General features: G+C 41.4%; 1 protein-coding gene across 1 annotated transcript; it reads right to left on the bottom strand.

Annotated features, from left to right (window-relative positions):
* Positions 1-9,692: 9,692 nt before the first annotated feature.
* LOC124605200 (cyclic pyranopterin monophosphate synthase-like) lies at positions 9,693-10,118 on the bottom strand. Its single transcript, XM_047136734.1, has one exon. It carries the CDS (start codon positions 10,116-10,118, stop codon positions 9,693-9,695), a length of 426 nt encoding a protein of 141 aa, XP_046992690.1.
* Between the last annotated feature and the right edge of the window lie 3,840 nt (positions 10,119-13,958).

Raw genomic sequence — 13,958 nt, forward strand, 5'->3', positions numbered from 1 at the left:
TCAATACGGGGTCGGTGCAGTCCTTGCACACCATTTTTCTGACGGTTCAGAACAACCCATCGCTTATGCCTCCAAAACGCTCACGGATGCCCAACAAAGGTATTCCCAAATTGAGAAAGAAGCTTTGGCCATTATTTATGCTCTTCATAAGTTTGGTGTTTTTCTCTATGGCTCAAAATTTCATCTTGTTACGGATCACAAACCACTTGTTTCCTTGTTCCATCCATCAACGTCACTTCCCGACAAGGCTGCACACCGCCTCCAGCGTTGGGCTCTTTACTTGTCCCGTTTCAATTATGAGATTCATTTCTGGCCAATGGCTCAACATGCGAATGCTGATGCTTTGTCTCGCCTTCCCATGGGTCCTGATCAGGCATTCAATAGGGACGAACTTTTGTGTTTCCACCTGGATGTTGCCGAGCAGCGGGTTGTGGACGGGTTCCCCATCACTGGGGACAGGCTGGCAGCTGCTACGGGTTCTGACCCTACCCTCTCCCGGGTTTTACGCCGTATTCAAGAGGGTTGGCCAGATCGCCCATCCGCTAAGACTTCTGATCCGTTGCGGAACTACTACACTTTGCGCTACCGCCTTACGGCTAGGGATGGTATTATCCTCCTCTCCACTGACAATGCTTCACCGCGTGTAGTGGTACCTGCATCTATGCGTGTTGCGGTCTTGCGCCTCCTTCACCAGGGGCACTGGGGTGTGTTTCGCACAAAATCTCTGGCGCACCGTCATGTGTACTGGCCTGGCGCTGACTCTGAAATTGCACACATGGTGGCTGCCTGCGGCCCTTGTGCGTCACAGGCCGCTGCCCCGAAGTCATCTTTGTCACCGTGGCCTTCACCTGAGAAGCCCTGGGAGTGCATTCATGCTGACTTTGCGGGACCTTTTTTAGGTACTTATTGGCTCCTTGTAATTGACGCCTACTCTAACTTTCCTTTCATTGTCCGTTGCACGTCACCTACCACCGCGGCAACCACCAGTGCTCTCACCCGCATTTTTTCTTTGGAAGGCCTCCCCTCTACTCTTGTTACTGATAATGGTCCGCAATTTGCCTCTTCCGACTTTGCAGATTTTTGTGCTCGTCACGGCGTTACTCATGTCACGGCCCCGCCGTTCCATCCACAATCCAACGGTGAGGCTGAACGGCTGGTCCGCACATTTAAGGCTCAGATGCGGAAACTTCTGACTTCTTCTGCTGATGATGATGCACTTCTCCAGTTCCTAGCGTCTTACCGTTTCACCCCCATGGGCGATCACAGCCTGGCTGAGCTCTTACATGGCGACAGCCCCGCACGCTACTTCATCTTCTGCGGCCTCCCTCCTCATGGCCGCGGGTGCCTTCCCTTGGCCGGTTCACCGCCGCCGACCTCGTCTGGGTACGCGGATATGGCAGGCGGCCAAAAAGGAGCCCGGGCCGCATCTTACGACACCGTGGTAGACGCCTGTATGAAATCCAGATGGACACGGGTGTTGCAGTGCGTCATTCGGACCAGCTTCGGCCTCGGGTGCCAGCAACGCCTGTTCCGAATGCTGCCACACCACTTTTGGCTCTACCTGATGCCCGGGATTTTGGCATCTCTCAATACTCACAACGCAGCCCTCTCACCGTCATCGCGATGCCAGCACCAGAACGGACGCCACCAGGAGACGTGCCCATGCAGGAACCGGAGGATCATCCTCTGTCAGAGTACATCTACTCGCCTCCTCCTTCAATGGATGCCGACACATCACCCACGTCTCCTGTCATCTCGACCCGTTATCATCGGGGACACTTCCGTCCGTACGGGAAGCCTCCTCCTCGAGACTTTACATTAGCCATCTCCAGGACACCTCCATCAAGACCAGTGCAACAATTTCAAAGGGGGGAAAAATGTTGTGACTCGCCGATTATTCAAAGTGCTGCCGCGCAATTACACGCGTCCTCTACGTGCGGCGCTGTCTGCCAGCCATGCAGCAGCTGCGCCACCTAAGCGGCCAGCCGAGCAGCGGCCGCTAGACTGAGACTCAGTGTTGAATCGAATGCCGATTTGTACACAGGTCAACTTACTCAGTGACTTATATGTGTTGTTGTGTTGTTCCTAAATATATGTGTTAAACTTGAAGTTCTAACACTTCTCTTTGGCAGTAATCTTTTATACAATTCTATTCTACTAGAATGATCCTGCAGTTAATGAGGTCCCAAATGTTTCATTGTATCCTCAATTGACTGCTCTCTTTCTTGATTTTAGTTTCAATATTACATTTCTCCCCCCCCCCCCCTCACCCCCTCTCCACCTCTCCACCCTCACTCCATCATTTTCTATGCCGATCACTTCTGCTTTGCAGTCAATATTAGAGGCGAAACTGGTGACAGAAGACATGCAGAAAATGCAAGTCTTTATGTCTGTCAGTTTCAATATTTTACAATAAAATATGAGCCTAAAGTATGCTTTGTGAGAAAAAGCTATCAGAAACATAATAGTATGTAAAATAACTACCTCTATGTTATTTATATGAAATCAAATAACAACACCAAAACATTTGATGATGAGCACTGTAAACAGAAATTGTAAATGGAAACCACTGAAATTGTAAGGTACCAAAAATGTTGTCTTACACTTGGGACTAAGAGAACTATGTCTACTCTAAGTGACGTTAAAAGGGCAATATCACAGCCCTTGACAATTTGGTACCTCAAAGATTTCCAGTTCTTTGCCCACATTCTCTGCCAACTGAGAACATGAAGGGTGGATTTCACTTCATGGTCTTCTTTCCTGCATTTAGCTTCCAAACATCAACTCTCACATATAATTTCAAATCAACAGTACAGGATGTCAACAGCATAGAAACAAAACCAAATACACACAATTATAATGTTGTTTCCAGACTTAGGCCTGTAAGTTCAATATTATATTCTCTTACTTTTTTGTTCTTTTCGAGGGTTTTGAATGGATTTAAGAACACTAGAAACACACGATTCAATGCCTTTAGCAAACTCAAGTGGTCCACTTTTAACTAAATTTGAGTTTTCTTTTACACTGAATAAGATGCTGCACATTGTTCCCAATTTATTTCTTGGGTTGGTAATAAAATATTTAACCAATGGTGGTCCAAAATTTCTATACAGTTATTTTCTAGTTTCTGTTTTTAGGACTTTTCCAATTTAGGAACACAATAAGGATCTGTTGAACCACATGCTGAAAACTATAAATTTCTACATCAATTCTTTAAGTCTGAAGACAACATAACCATACCATTAAACAGAGACTCACATTACACAGGACTGAAAGAATATGCACATAAAAACACACATCACTAAAAATAAAAATAAAATTATATTTATACACAGGTACTACTCAGGACAGTAAAATGTTATCATAAACGAATCAACCAAAAAGAAGACATCAGGGGTAACATGAGAAACTAAAAAGGTTTTCAGCTAGTGAAGGAGGCAAGTTGAAAGTATATTTTACAACAACAAGCATTTTTGGTTACATTCAAAACATTAGTGGTACATTCAAAACATAAATAAATAATGAAGCTAGTTGTTTATCTCACCATTTTTTCAAGTTGTGTGAAAATTGCACAAAAGTAGGGAACACCATTTGTGCCGTAACAAAGAGCAGAACAGCATTAAATGAAATATAAAATAATCCATTCACTGTTCAATAAAAGATATTAGATATTTATGGCAACTGAGTTTAAATTCACACTAACCACAAAAGCAAATCAGAGAAGTTAGAAACAGGATAAGTTTAAGGAAGAAAAGTTGAAGTACAGGATGGAGGAAAGGAAACATGAACAAGCTTTAATATCTGGTACAGTGAGATGTACCCTCTGTCATACTCTTCATAGTGGTTTGCAGAGTGTGGATGAACATGTAGATAGCATCATCAAGAACGCAATCAACGTGTATCTGAAACTTGAGCTTCTCCTAGTGTGTAGTGTCACAAACGTTTTGACATTATTATACATACTTCTGCCACTGGGGCAATCATAGGTAATGACTAATTTGGCAGTAATATGCAGTGCTAGATTTGTTAAAAGAAAAAAAATAGACTTCTTAACATGTATTTATGGTAAGTAGCACTCTATCATTTCCTATATTTCTAAGTTCCTACCGAGAGTTTCCATAGTTTGATTTAGACTTCTGAAAAAGTTATAACACTTTTCTGAGCTTTTTAACAGTGTGAATACAACATTTGTATCTTACCGCTTCAACTAGAGCAAAAGTTCTATTGTATCACATCTCAAAATCTTTGGGTCTAATTTTTTTTGTCATCAGCGGTATACTGTCACAAATCAAGCCTTGGTTATGTGTATTGTTAGATTTTGTTTATTATTATTTATGTGGGGTGTATGAGCAATGCAGCTGACAAGGGATTCACCTGCTGCAAGTCATAGACTGACCGCTGCTGTGTTCACTGCCTGGGTCAAAGGTGCTGAAAGGATGTGCTCATTGATGCTATGGAGACACTGTTCTGTGTTTTATTTTAATGACAATTATTGTCAGTTTCTTCTTGTTTTGTTTATAAGAAAGGAATGAGGACATCATTAGATCTTTTGAAGAGTACACTACATAAATCACAAAATGTTATTTCTGTATTAGCAAAAAATTGGACTACATTGTATCAATATAATGGAAGGAAACATTCCACGTGGGAAAAATTATATATAGAAACAAAGATGAGGTGACTTACCGAACAAAAGCGCTGGCAGGTCGATAGACACACAAACAAACACAAACATACACACAAAATTCAAACTTTCGCAACAAACTGTTGCCTCATCAGGAAAGAGGGAAGGAGAGGGGAAGACGAAAGGAAGTGGGTTTTAAGGGAGAGGGTAAGGAGTCATTCCAATCCCGGGAGCGGAAAGACTTACCTTAGGGGGAAAAAAGGACAGGTATACACTCGCACACACGCAGATATCCATCCACACATACAGACACAAGCAGACATATTTAAATATGTCTGCTTGTGTCTGTATGTGTGGATGGATATGTGCGTGTGTGCGAGTGTATACCTGTCCTTTTTTCCCCCTAAGGTAAGTCTTTCCGCTCCCGGGATTGGAATGACTCCTTACCCTCTCCCTTAAAACCCACTTCCTTTCGTCTTCCCCTCTCCTTCCCTCTTTCCTGATGAGGCAACAGTTTGTTGCGAAAGATTGAATTTTGTGTGTATGTTTGTGTTTGTTTGTGTGTCTATCGACCTGCCAGCGCTTTTGTTCGGTAAGGACTACATTGTATGATAGAGATGAAAAAGAAACCGTGATTAAATTCTTTCTGTGTTAGATTCCTGAACCTGTTGATCTTTGAGAGAGAGAGAGAGAGAGAGATAGTGAGAGAGAGAGAGAGGGGGGGGGGGGGGATGGGATTTAATTGTATCTCCCCATGCAGCCGTAGCATTTTGGCATGTCGTACATTGGTCAGATCATCAGTAGCTTGGAGGACTCGTATGTAGGGCATAAGCAACACACACACACACACACTTAATAATAGTCAAGAAAATTTGCAACCGCAAAATATTGCCTCGGTACAGGTCATAGAATCTAATATACAACACAGATATTTCAATATGCATATCCAGTTACTGGAATAGTGTTATTAAGAAAGCTGTTGAGAGACAGAAGTTTTTGCTTAAATTCTTATAATTTACACCAGATGATGTACAAAATAAACTCCAAATTACTGTCACAACATAGTGCACAAAGCACACATTCATTTTCTAATTACAACAATCATACCCCAAACTATAAAAATTAAAATATTGAAGACCAGCATCTAAGTTTAGCTGCTACAAAATTATGTCACAGGTAACAATTATTTAATTCACTTCTTAAACATAACAATTTAATTTAAAAAAGACAACAAATAACATTTTTAAGTACAATATTCAAGTTTAGGTGCTGCAAAGATGCATAACAATCATCTATGTTTCAACATTCTTATAAAAAATACAACATAAAAAGGAAGACCTGATTGTAGATCATGGGTGGGCTATGTAAAATAAATGACAAAAAACAGCAGCTGTAAAAGGCAGATTTTTTTCCAACTACAACCAATTCCTCCATTTTACAACAGCATAAATGAATGCAGCTCTTTTTCCCCAAATTTGCTGCTTCAGAGTATTACCGTCATAATGAAGTCTTTTAAGAATTAGAGGCACAAACAGATTAATAAATACAAACAAAAGCAGGAATATTCAATTTGCTCGAGGCTACCAAATGAAAGAAGAAAGGGGGCTAGGGTGGAGAAAACAAGATCACGTAAGAAAGAAATAAACTGCTGATTGTTTGCATCATTCCTAGACTCAAAACCCTAAGCAAAAGAAACAGTGATGATAGCATTGATTTAAAATCATGTCAGAAAAGACGGCAGCTAATTCTAGGTGATCCTCCATAAAGCCATGGTCTCACGTTGTCAAACCCCTGCAGGATTGTTTGAGGGACAATGATTTGACATTGATTGTTAAGTCAAAAAGGCAATGCATCTTTGACTGAAGAAACAATCAAAAATATATTCTTTTAATGGAATATTTACATTGCAGTGTACTGATCTGAGAAACATACTGAAAAGAAACATGACGATGTTGAGAAATTTTCATTTTGTATTTTCTTATATTTGTAACCGCAGTACATGAAAAAAGTGACACTCGACATTTGAGTTAACTGAAAGATGAAAGATTAGGGTTTCATGCCCTGCCGATCCTTGTCCCCAAACGGGGACAGCCCGCAAACAGAATTCTACCAACCAGCTTGGACTGAAAACATAACACACAAGAATCGTGCCCGTGAGTGTAGATGACACTCGGAATATCACGCAACACGGATACCCGAGGATGATGTCTGTCAGAGCAGATTGCAGATGAAGCACGAAGGCAGAGGGAACAAATTACAGACCTGCTCCATCTGACGGTCAGTCTCAAGTAGCACTTTGTAAAAGCAACAACTAATGTCACCGAAATATGCGAGGAAGACAATGATGTCCAACTGTGCAAAGGACAACTCAGGAATTTCAGCAAACTTCTGGAAAAACCTGAAGAATTAAATTGACAGAAACCTGTTCTGGATTGGTAACTTACAAAATAAAACATTTTCAATCTCTGGACTAGTCACACACAAGAAAGATAATAGGCCTTTAAAAAAGAGGATACCATACAGTGTAAAGCTGAAACATGTAAATTAGTCTGGCCAATATGCTCTACACCTGAGCAAAAGTGTCAATGAAGTGGTGCACCTTTTAGGAACTGTTAAAAAAGTGGCATTTTACATCAATGAACACAGCAATGACAACCTGATCCTAGGAGAAAAGAGCTGATACACACTATTTATTTAAGAATGAACACTTCACCTCAACTTTTCACAGCACGGGACCATCAATAATTGAAACAATAGAGCAACACAGAGGACACTACCACACAGCTGGGGGAGGGCACAGAGAGAGAGAGAGAGTTTAATGACCTACTTACTCACTTTTTACTGGCAACAAGATAAGAGTGCAGGTGGTGTCATATCAAAATTGTAGAGAACATGCACGAGAAAAAGTTTTAACAATAGCAAATTAACGTACTTGCTAGTGCTTTTTTTTTTTTTTTTAAATATCTCTCTCAAACTGATCAGGTATTGGAAAAAGAAAGATAAATATTTTGAATTAAGACTTAAAACAGGATGGAAACGGGTACCATATTGGCCTGAATATAAGATACACCATTTCTACAAAAAATCTCCCATAAAAACTGGGACTTTTATGAATAATAGAAACCTCAACTGTAGTGCTTTTTCTTAAGTTTGAAATGAAACAAAAATATCACTACAGTTTGTAAATCAATTGTTGTGTATGAGGTAGCAATGCAAACATTCTCTTTGTTGCTATCCCATTTAGGTAGTGACTACAGAGGGATCCAGAAAAATGTAGACATTCTCTGATAGTTATTACCTTTGGAACAAAGTGTTATATGGCTGCAATTTTGAGTGGTAGCATAAACCACTGTTTTCCCAACAGATCTTGTCGTGTGGGTTTCCAGCAGATGACAATGCAGCACTGGATGAAGTACAACTATTGTTTGAGCAATGCAAGGCTGTACTGAAACAACAATTTATTGTATTTGGTATAAATTTTAAGCCGACAATGCTGTTTAAAATGTGCACAAGGAAAGGTCCTCTGAACAAGAACATCAACCTCCAGGTTCCAGCACTGCTGTATTGCAACATTTTTCTAGATCATCTCAAAAATCTATGAAGCATTGTGTATGGGGAAGTGGGATAAGCTGATCAAGTGCATGATAAATTCTGAAGACTGCAAAGTGGAAAGTGTACATTCCAAGATTGTTTCACACTATGAATGAGGACAACTCGAATCGAAGGATGGAGCACTACGAGTGGTCTGAAGGCATGCTTCACGAAGATGAATGGTTTGCAGGGAAGGTTATCTGGCCTAATGAGGCACAATTCAACCTGAATGGTAATGTAAACTGTCATAGCTGCGTGTATTGGGCTGCTGAAAATCCTCATGTTCACATGGACAAACATGTTACTTCACTTGGTGTTAATGTGTGGTGTGGTCCGTCATAGTATTGTTTCTCTGACCCATTCTTCTTTGAAGGTACATAACTGGTGAGGTGTATCATATACTGCAAACATTGATTTTATTAGCCATCCAAGTGGTGTTTGGAAACAAAAGATTTTTACCTACAAGACTGTACTCCGCCTCACCACCACAGAGATATCAGATTCTACATAGATGAAAATATACCTGGACGACAGATAAGTCGAAGAGGAACTGCCAAGTGCCCACCAAGTTCATGGGACCTTACAATTCTCGACTTCTACCAATGGGGGACCTCGACAAACAAAGTTTACCAACAGAACCCAGCTACACTGAATGAGATATGAGAAACCATCAAGACATCCTGTGCAGCTACCACACTGGCAACATTGACAGCTGTACTTCAGTCAACAATTCAGCAACATTGATGTTGCTTGGCTGCTAACAGGTGTCACTTTGAACACACAAAATGATCTTCCTCCCATGCAAGAATTTTGACACTATGCCATTTTGTTCCATCAATATTGACTATCAAAGAGAGTCTACATTTTTCTGGACCCCTCTGTATTCCCATTCTCACAGTTTCACTATTTTAGACAATGGAACAGGCACAGTTTTTCTCTAACTAAAGAATATAATTTATTCTTCACCAATGAAGCACAACATTGAGAGAAAATTTTGGAATTCGGTACAGTTACGTTGCAAATTTCAAACTCACAGTTATTCATCTAACAGATGTGCTTTTTAAAGGTATGGTTCAAGAAATGCTGCACATGCAATGCCCGGGATTGTAGCGACGGCACTGTACTTTTGGAGGAGAGTGACAAAAATACTGACAGTGACAAAACAATGAATGTTAGTGAAGTTAAGAGTGTCTTACATGAAAACTGCAACTGAAAGCTTTGTTTTTGTGTGTAATTTATCTATAGTGTACTACAAAAAAACTGGTTAAGGGTAAATCACATTTTGAAAAGCTTTTGTAAATGGGCAACTTGACAAATTATTTTTAATTAAGTTTCTCTCTTTTTCGAAATTAAAGGTGCAACTTATATTCAGGCCAATTCGATGTGTATATAATTTATGATAACTATGAACAGACTTTGAAATTTGCCTACATCACACCAGGTATACTTAACTTATTTCACTGCCCCACACAGATGCTCATGTCCGGTGGAAGTCTCCTCTAGTTCCCCCACTTTTGGCCAGAAGCATTACTTCAGATATCACAATGTCATGACTCACAGCTTTGCACATATCGTACACTGTTAAGGCAGACACCGATACAGCAGCGAGAGCTTCCATCTTTATGCCCGTCTGCCCTCTACACTTTGCCGTGCCAGTTATAATCACACAGTTGAGAGCAGAGTCCAGTTCAATGTCCACAGCCACAGAGGATAAAGATATGTTATGACACAGAGGGATAAGGCTGGACGTCTGCTTGGACCCCACAATTCCCGCCAGGCGAGCAACGCTAAGTACCTTCAGGCCATTTTCTCGTATTTGTTTCATCAGTTCGGGTCCCACAAAAACCTTTGCTCGTGCTGTAGCAGTCCGTTCTGTCACCAGCTTCGAACCCACGTTGACCATTTTCGCCCTGCCAGACCGGTCAACGTGAGTCCGACTTTCGGACTGTGCTCCCAAACTGCAGAAACGGCAAGAGAAGACAGAGGGCTGTGCTCTGTGTGTTTGTTTTGTTAGGAGTCCTGCATTGCACATAATGCTTGGGGCACAGGGAAGCAAAAGAAACTGTTTTCTAGATTCAGTCACTACACTCAAATTACGTGACAACAACTGAGACGTCTGTGTATCCGACACAAACAGGGGCGAAATATTGGTATCTGAGAAGAAGTACTTTTGAAAATCTTGTTTCTGAAGGTTTAACAACTTCCAACTTTGTGCCTTCACGACATCACTACAGCCATCAAGTTCAGGGCCACCTGGAACAAAAATACAAGCTGTAACAAACAACTCTTCATAATCTGAAAATAGGTTAACTACAAAAGAATTTTTAAGCATTCGTGTTGAAACACCCCCGATTAATTCCTTTACTGGATTTTGGGTAATTTACCGAAGCCACCAAACAGTTAATTATTATGATATATGACCGTGTGCTTAATGGATGAAAGGCTATTGGTTGTTCTGCTGTGGTTTCAGGAGTATTTCAACCGAATGCGGCTGTTCTGGGACGGAATAGCTAATGATTGAAAGTTTGTCTATTGTTAAGAATCACTAAGGTTGTGATGTACAACTGATATATATTTCCTACTAACACACAAATTCTGAGGCAGTTGCTACCTTTGCCTTACACGTCTAATTGTGGTTATCTCTTTTTATTGATTGCTGATTTTCAGTACTTTGTCACACGCAATGCTGATGGTTAACATTCACAACAATCCTCACTGCAATCCATGGTTGTTGCTGGCCGACACGGTTGACGTGAAACACGTAATTCGGCACTTGTCACTTTCTGTTTCTTATCACTTGCGAATCGGCATTAGTGAGAGTCAACCCCACGACGATCAGGGGGACGTGCTCACTCGTCATACTCCAGTGAATTTTACCGTTTACAACTCACTCGACCACCATTCTTGCCCGTCTTTCCTGCTCTACTGCTCACTTGACACTCTACCATACTACTGCGCACTCAGCACTAGTCTCACTGCCTACTGCAGCGCTCGACAATCTACTCCTGTCCGCTATCGACCTGGGTGTCAGATACTAGCATCTTTGTTTGTGGGATCACGGATCCCTTACAGTGTTCAAGACAAGTTCTTTGAACCTTAATGATCTGTTATGATTCTTTTCTTTCCTAAGCTAAGGTCAAAAATCTGTTTTGTCTGCAGAAGTGTGCAATATGAATATTACACAAAGTTGATAGGAACATCTCACATAAATCTCCTCAGTGGCTGTAGATTTCACAATCTTGCAGGAGTGGATATAAGGGGAGGTCGTGGCAATGGTGAAAACTACCACCCACTTCCCAAACAACATATTATACTGGGGTGCACTTAAGAAGGCAGCAGTGTGGTGCATTCTGTGCAGAAAGAGATGGGGAATGCTTTATGGTGCTGTCTGTGTGTTCTCTCTCTCTCTCTTTCTCTTTGTCCCACGACTCACATTTCAGCCACTTCCAACCCTCGTATCTGGCACAGGCCACTGTGTCTGCTTCTGACTCTGCCTAGTAGAATTTATGCGGTCGGAAAGCTATCGCTGTTGCTTTCTAATGTAATACTTGTCATGTTTCCTTTATGCCAGACATTGTGAACATTAATGGCTAAGTAACCTCATCATACCTAAATGCCTTGTATCGTACACGCACCCCAAAATGCACACTACAGACAGATGTGGCAGAATGACACGATGTCTTTATATTTCATACTTCACCAATTTCCAAATGCACACATAACTTTTGGAGAAGGAGGTAGCATGGAAACAGAAGTGTGTCAAAAATGCCAAGTTCTTCCAGCGATGACAAGCTACATTTAATAAAGGACACTTTTCAGTTGCTCGTGCTAGGGTCTGCCCACAAGGACATGCTTTTGGTCTGATTGACAACATTCCAGCCGGGTAAAGCTGCACACCACTGGGTTGAACATACCAGGTGTCAACAACAGATCCGATACAACAACAACAGAAAGAATGACTTCCCGAACACAGTTGGAAATCACTGATAGAAACAGTATTCCCCTCATTCACATGTGTTTGCAGACCTCTGCTCAGTCATAATGTTTATTGAAATAATGATGGTGAGCACACACTCTGACAGAGTTCAACTTCGTTGTTACATGGTTGTTCAGCTTTTTCCTTCTTTCCTCCTCCCTTTTCTTTTCCCAAAATCTTTTCATTCTTTGACTGTGTTCCTGTTTCCTTTGATATGTACATATTTTCTCTGTTTTCTTCCTTCCCTTTACTTCAAGTTTTATGTTCATAATTTTGATTCTGAATTTGTCTCTTTCATTCATCATTTCCATTCTGATTCCTGCTCGTTTTGGCATTCTTCTATCTCTTTAAACCAACTGGTTTTTTTGATTAAGGCATTTACTACATCCTAAATCCTTTTGTGAATCTGTCGCTGTTCATTGTGTGTATGTGTCCACAGAATGTTAGTCGGTGTTTTCTGATTGTGACTGAATCTGCCTCTGTGTTCTTATAATTCTCTGGTTGATCTCTTCATCCATATGCCATCTCTGTGCACTGCTCCAAAAAATTTTCTGAGGATTTTGCATTGTATTCTTTCTGCTTTGTGGTGCCTGGTCCACAGATTGTGGTCATTTCTGATGCGAAGAGTGCTTCTGATACTATAACTGTATTATAGCACATGTGTTTGCCTTGTACTGAAATGTTTCTTTTATTACAGTGTGTCCATGTCAGTTTGTACACTTTATGAAGTTCTTTTGTTAGTTCTATGTTTTCTTCCTTCTTTGATCCACCTATTTGTATTGTTACTATTATATTGAATAATTTAATATATTTTTGTGTGTTTATTATTGTTATTAAAATTGTAGATGTCTGTCGTATGCTAACAGCGAGGTTGCTAGCGAGTTGCATTTTTGAGGGAAGCTGGGTGAGGGGGGGCGGAAACAATAACAAACTGTCACTCCCCCCCCAAATAACCCAACCCTGGATGCCAATACATTTGCTCTGTATAGGTGTTTGTGTCCAGAAGTATGAGTCAATTTAGCAAAAAAAAGCAAAGGAAAGCTTCATGTTCTGGCCCACATCAAAACCAGATGACCAACCACAGTGTAATCCTCTGCAATGGCATCACTGAAAGCAGTATGGTGGGAGGGGGAGGGGGGGGAGTCAGCACACCCTGTTCTGGTCACTGCCAGCTTTCTTGACCTCAGAGTCACTACGTCTCACTCCAACAGTTCCTCAATGGGCATCACAAGGCTTGGTGCACCTCGTTCCAGTCCTCCCACCAAGGAAAACCTCGGGCAGTACTACGGGTGAGTCGCAGCTGAGCAGCTGCCTTCCCCCTGTACCTGCAGTAGCTGCGAGAGGATATTTGTGTTACACATACGCTAAAACTGGTGTAGATGCCACAGGACACTCTTTGGAGTGTCACCTGCAAGCACACGCTGCTCCACACTTGACAGTGCTAGGTGGCCATGAGTTCTGGCTCAAAGTTCCTGCAACTGTGGTTGGAACTTCCCCAGTGTGACTCTCCCATTCTTTAATAGGGTATTTCAGTGTCCGGGGCACGTTCACATTGGACAACACTGTCCAGTACAGGCTGCTGTCTTCCACCCGTGCTCTCTTGCACTGAGCATTGCATCTTGCACAAGTGAGTCATAAGGACTCCCCTCTTCTGTATGTACACTAAAAAAGCAAAATTGTCTTTTCAGACGAAAAAGTAAAATTGTCTCATATCCACATTCTATCCTTAAAAGTATCCTTATGTCTGGGAGACGCAGATCCACCGAG

Source organism: Schistocerca americana, chromosome 3 (genome assembly GCF_021461395.2).
Source record: "Schistocerca americana isolate TAMUIC-IGC-003095 chromosome 3, iqSchAmer2.1, whole genome shotgun sequence".
Lineage (NCBI taxonomy): Eukaryota > Metazoa > Arthropoda > Insecta > Orthoptera > Acrididae > Schistocerca > Schistocerca americana.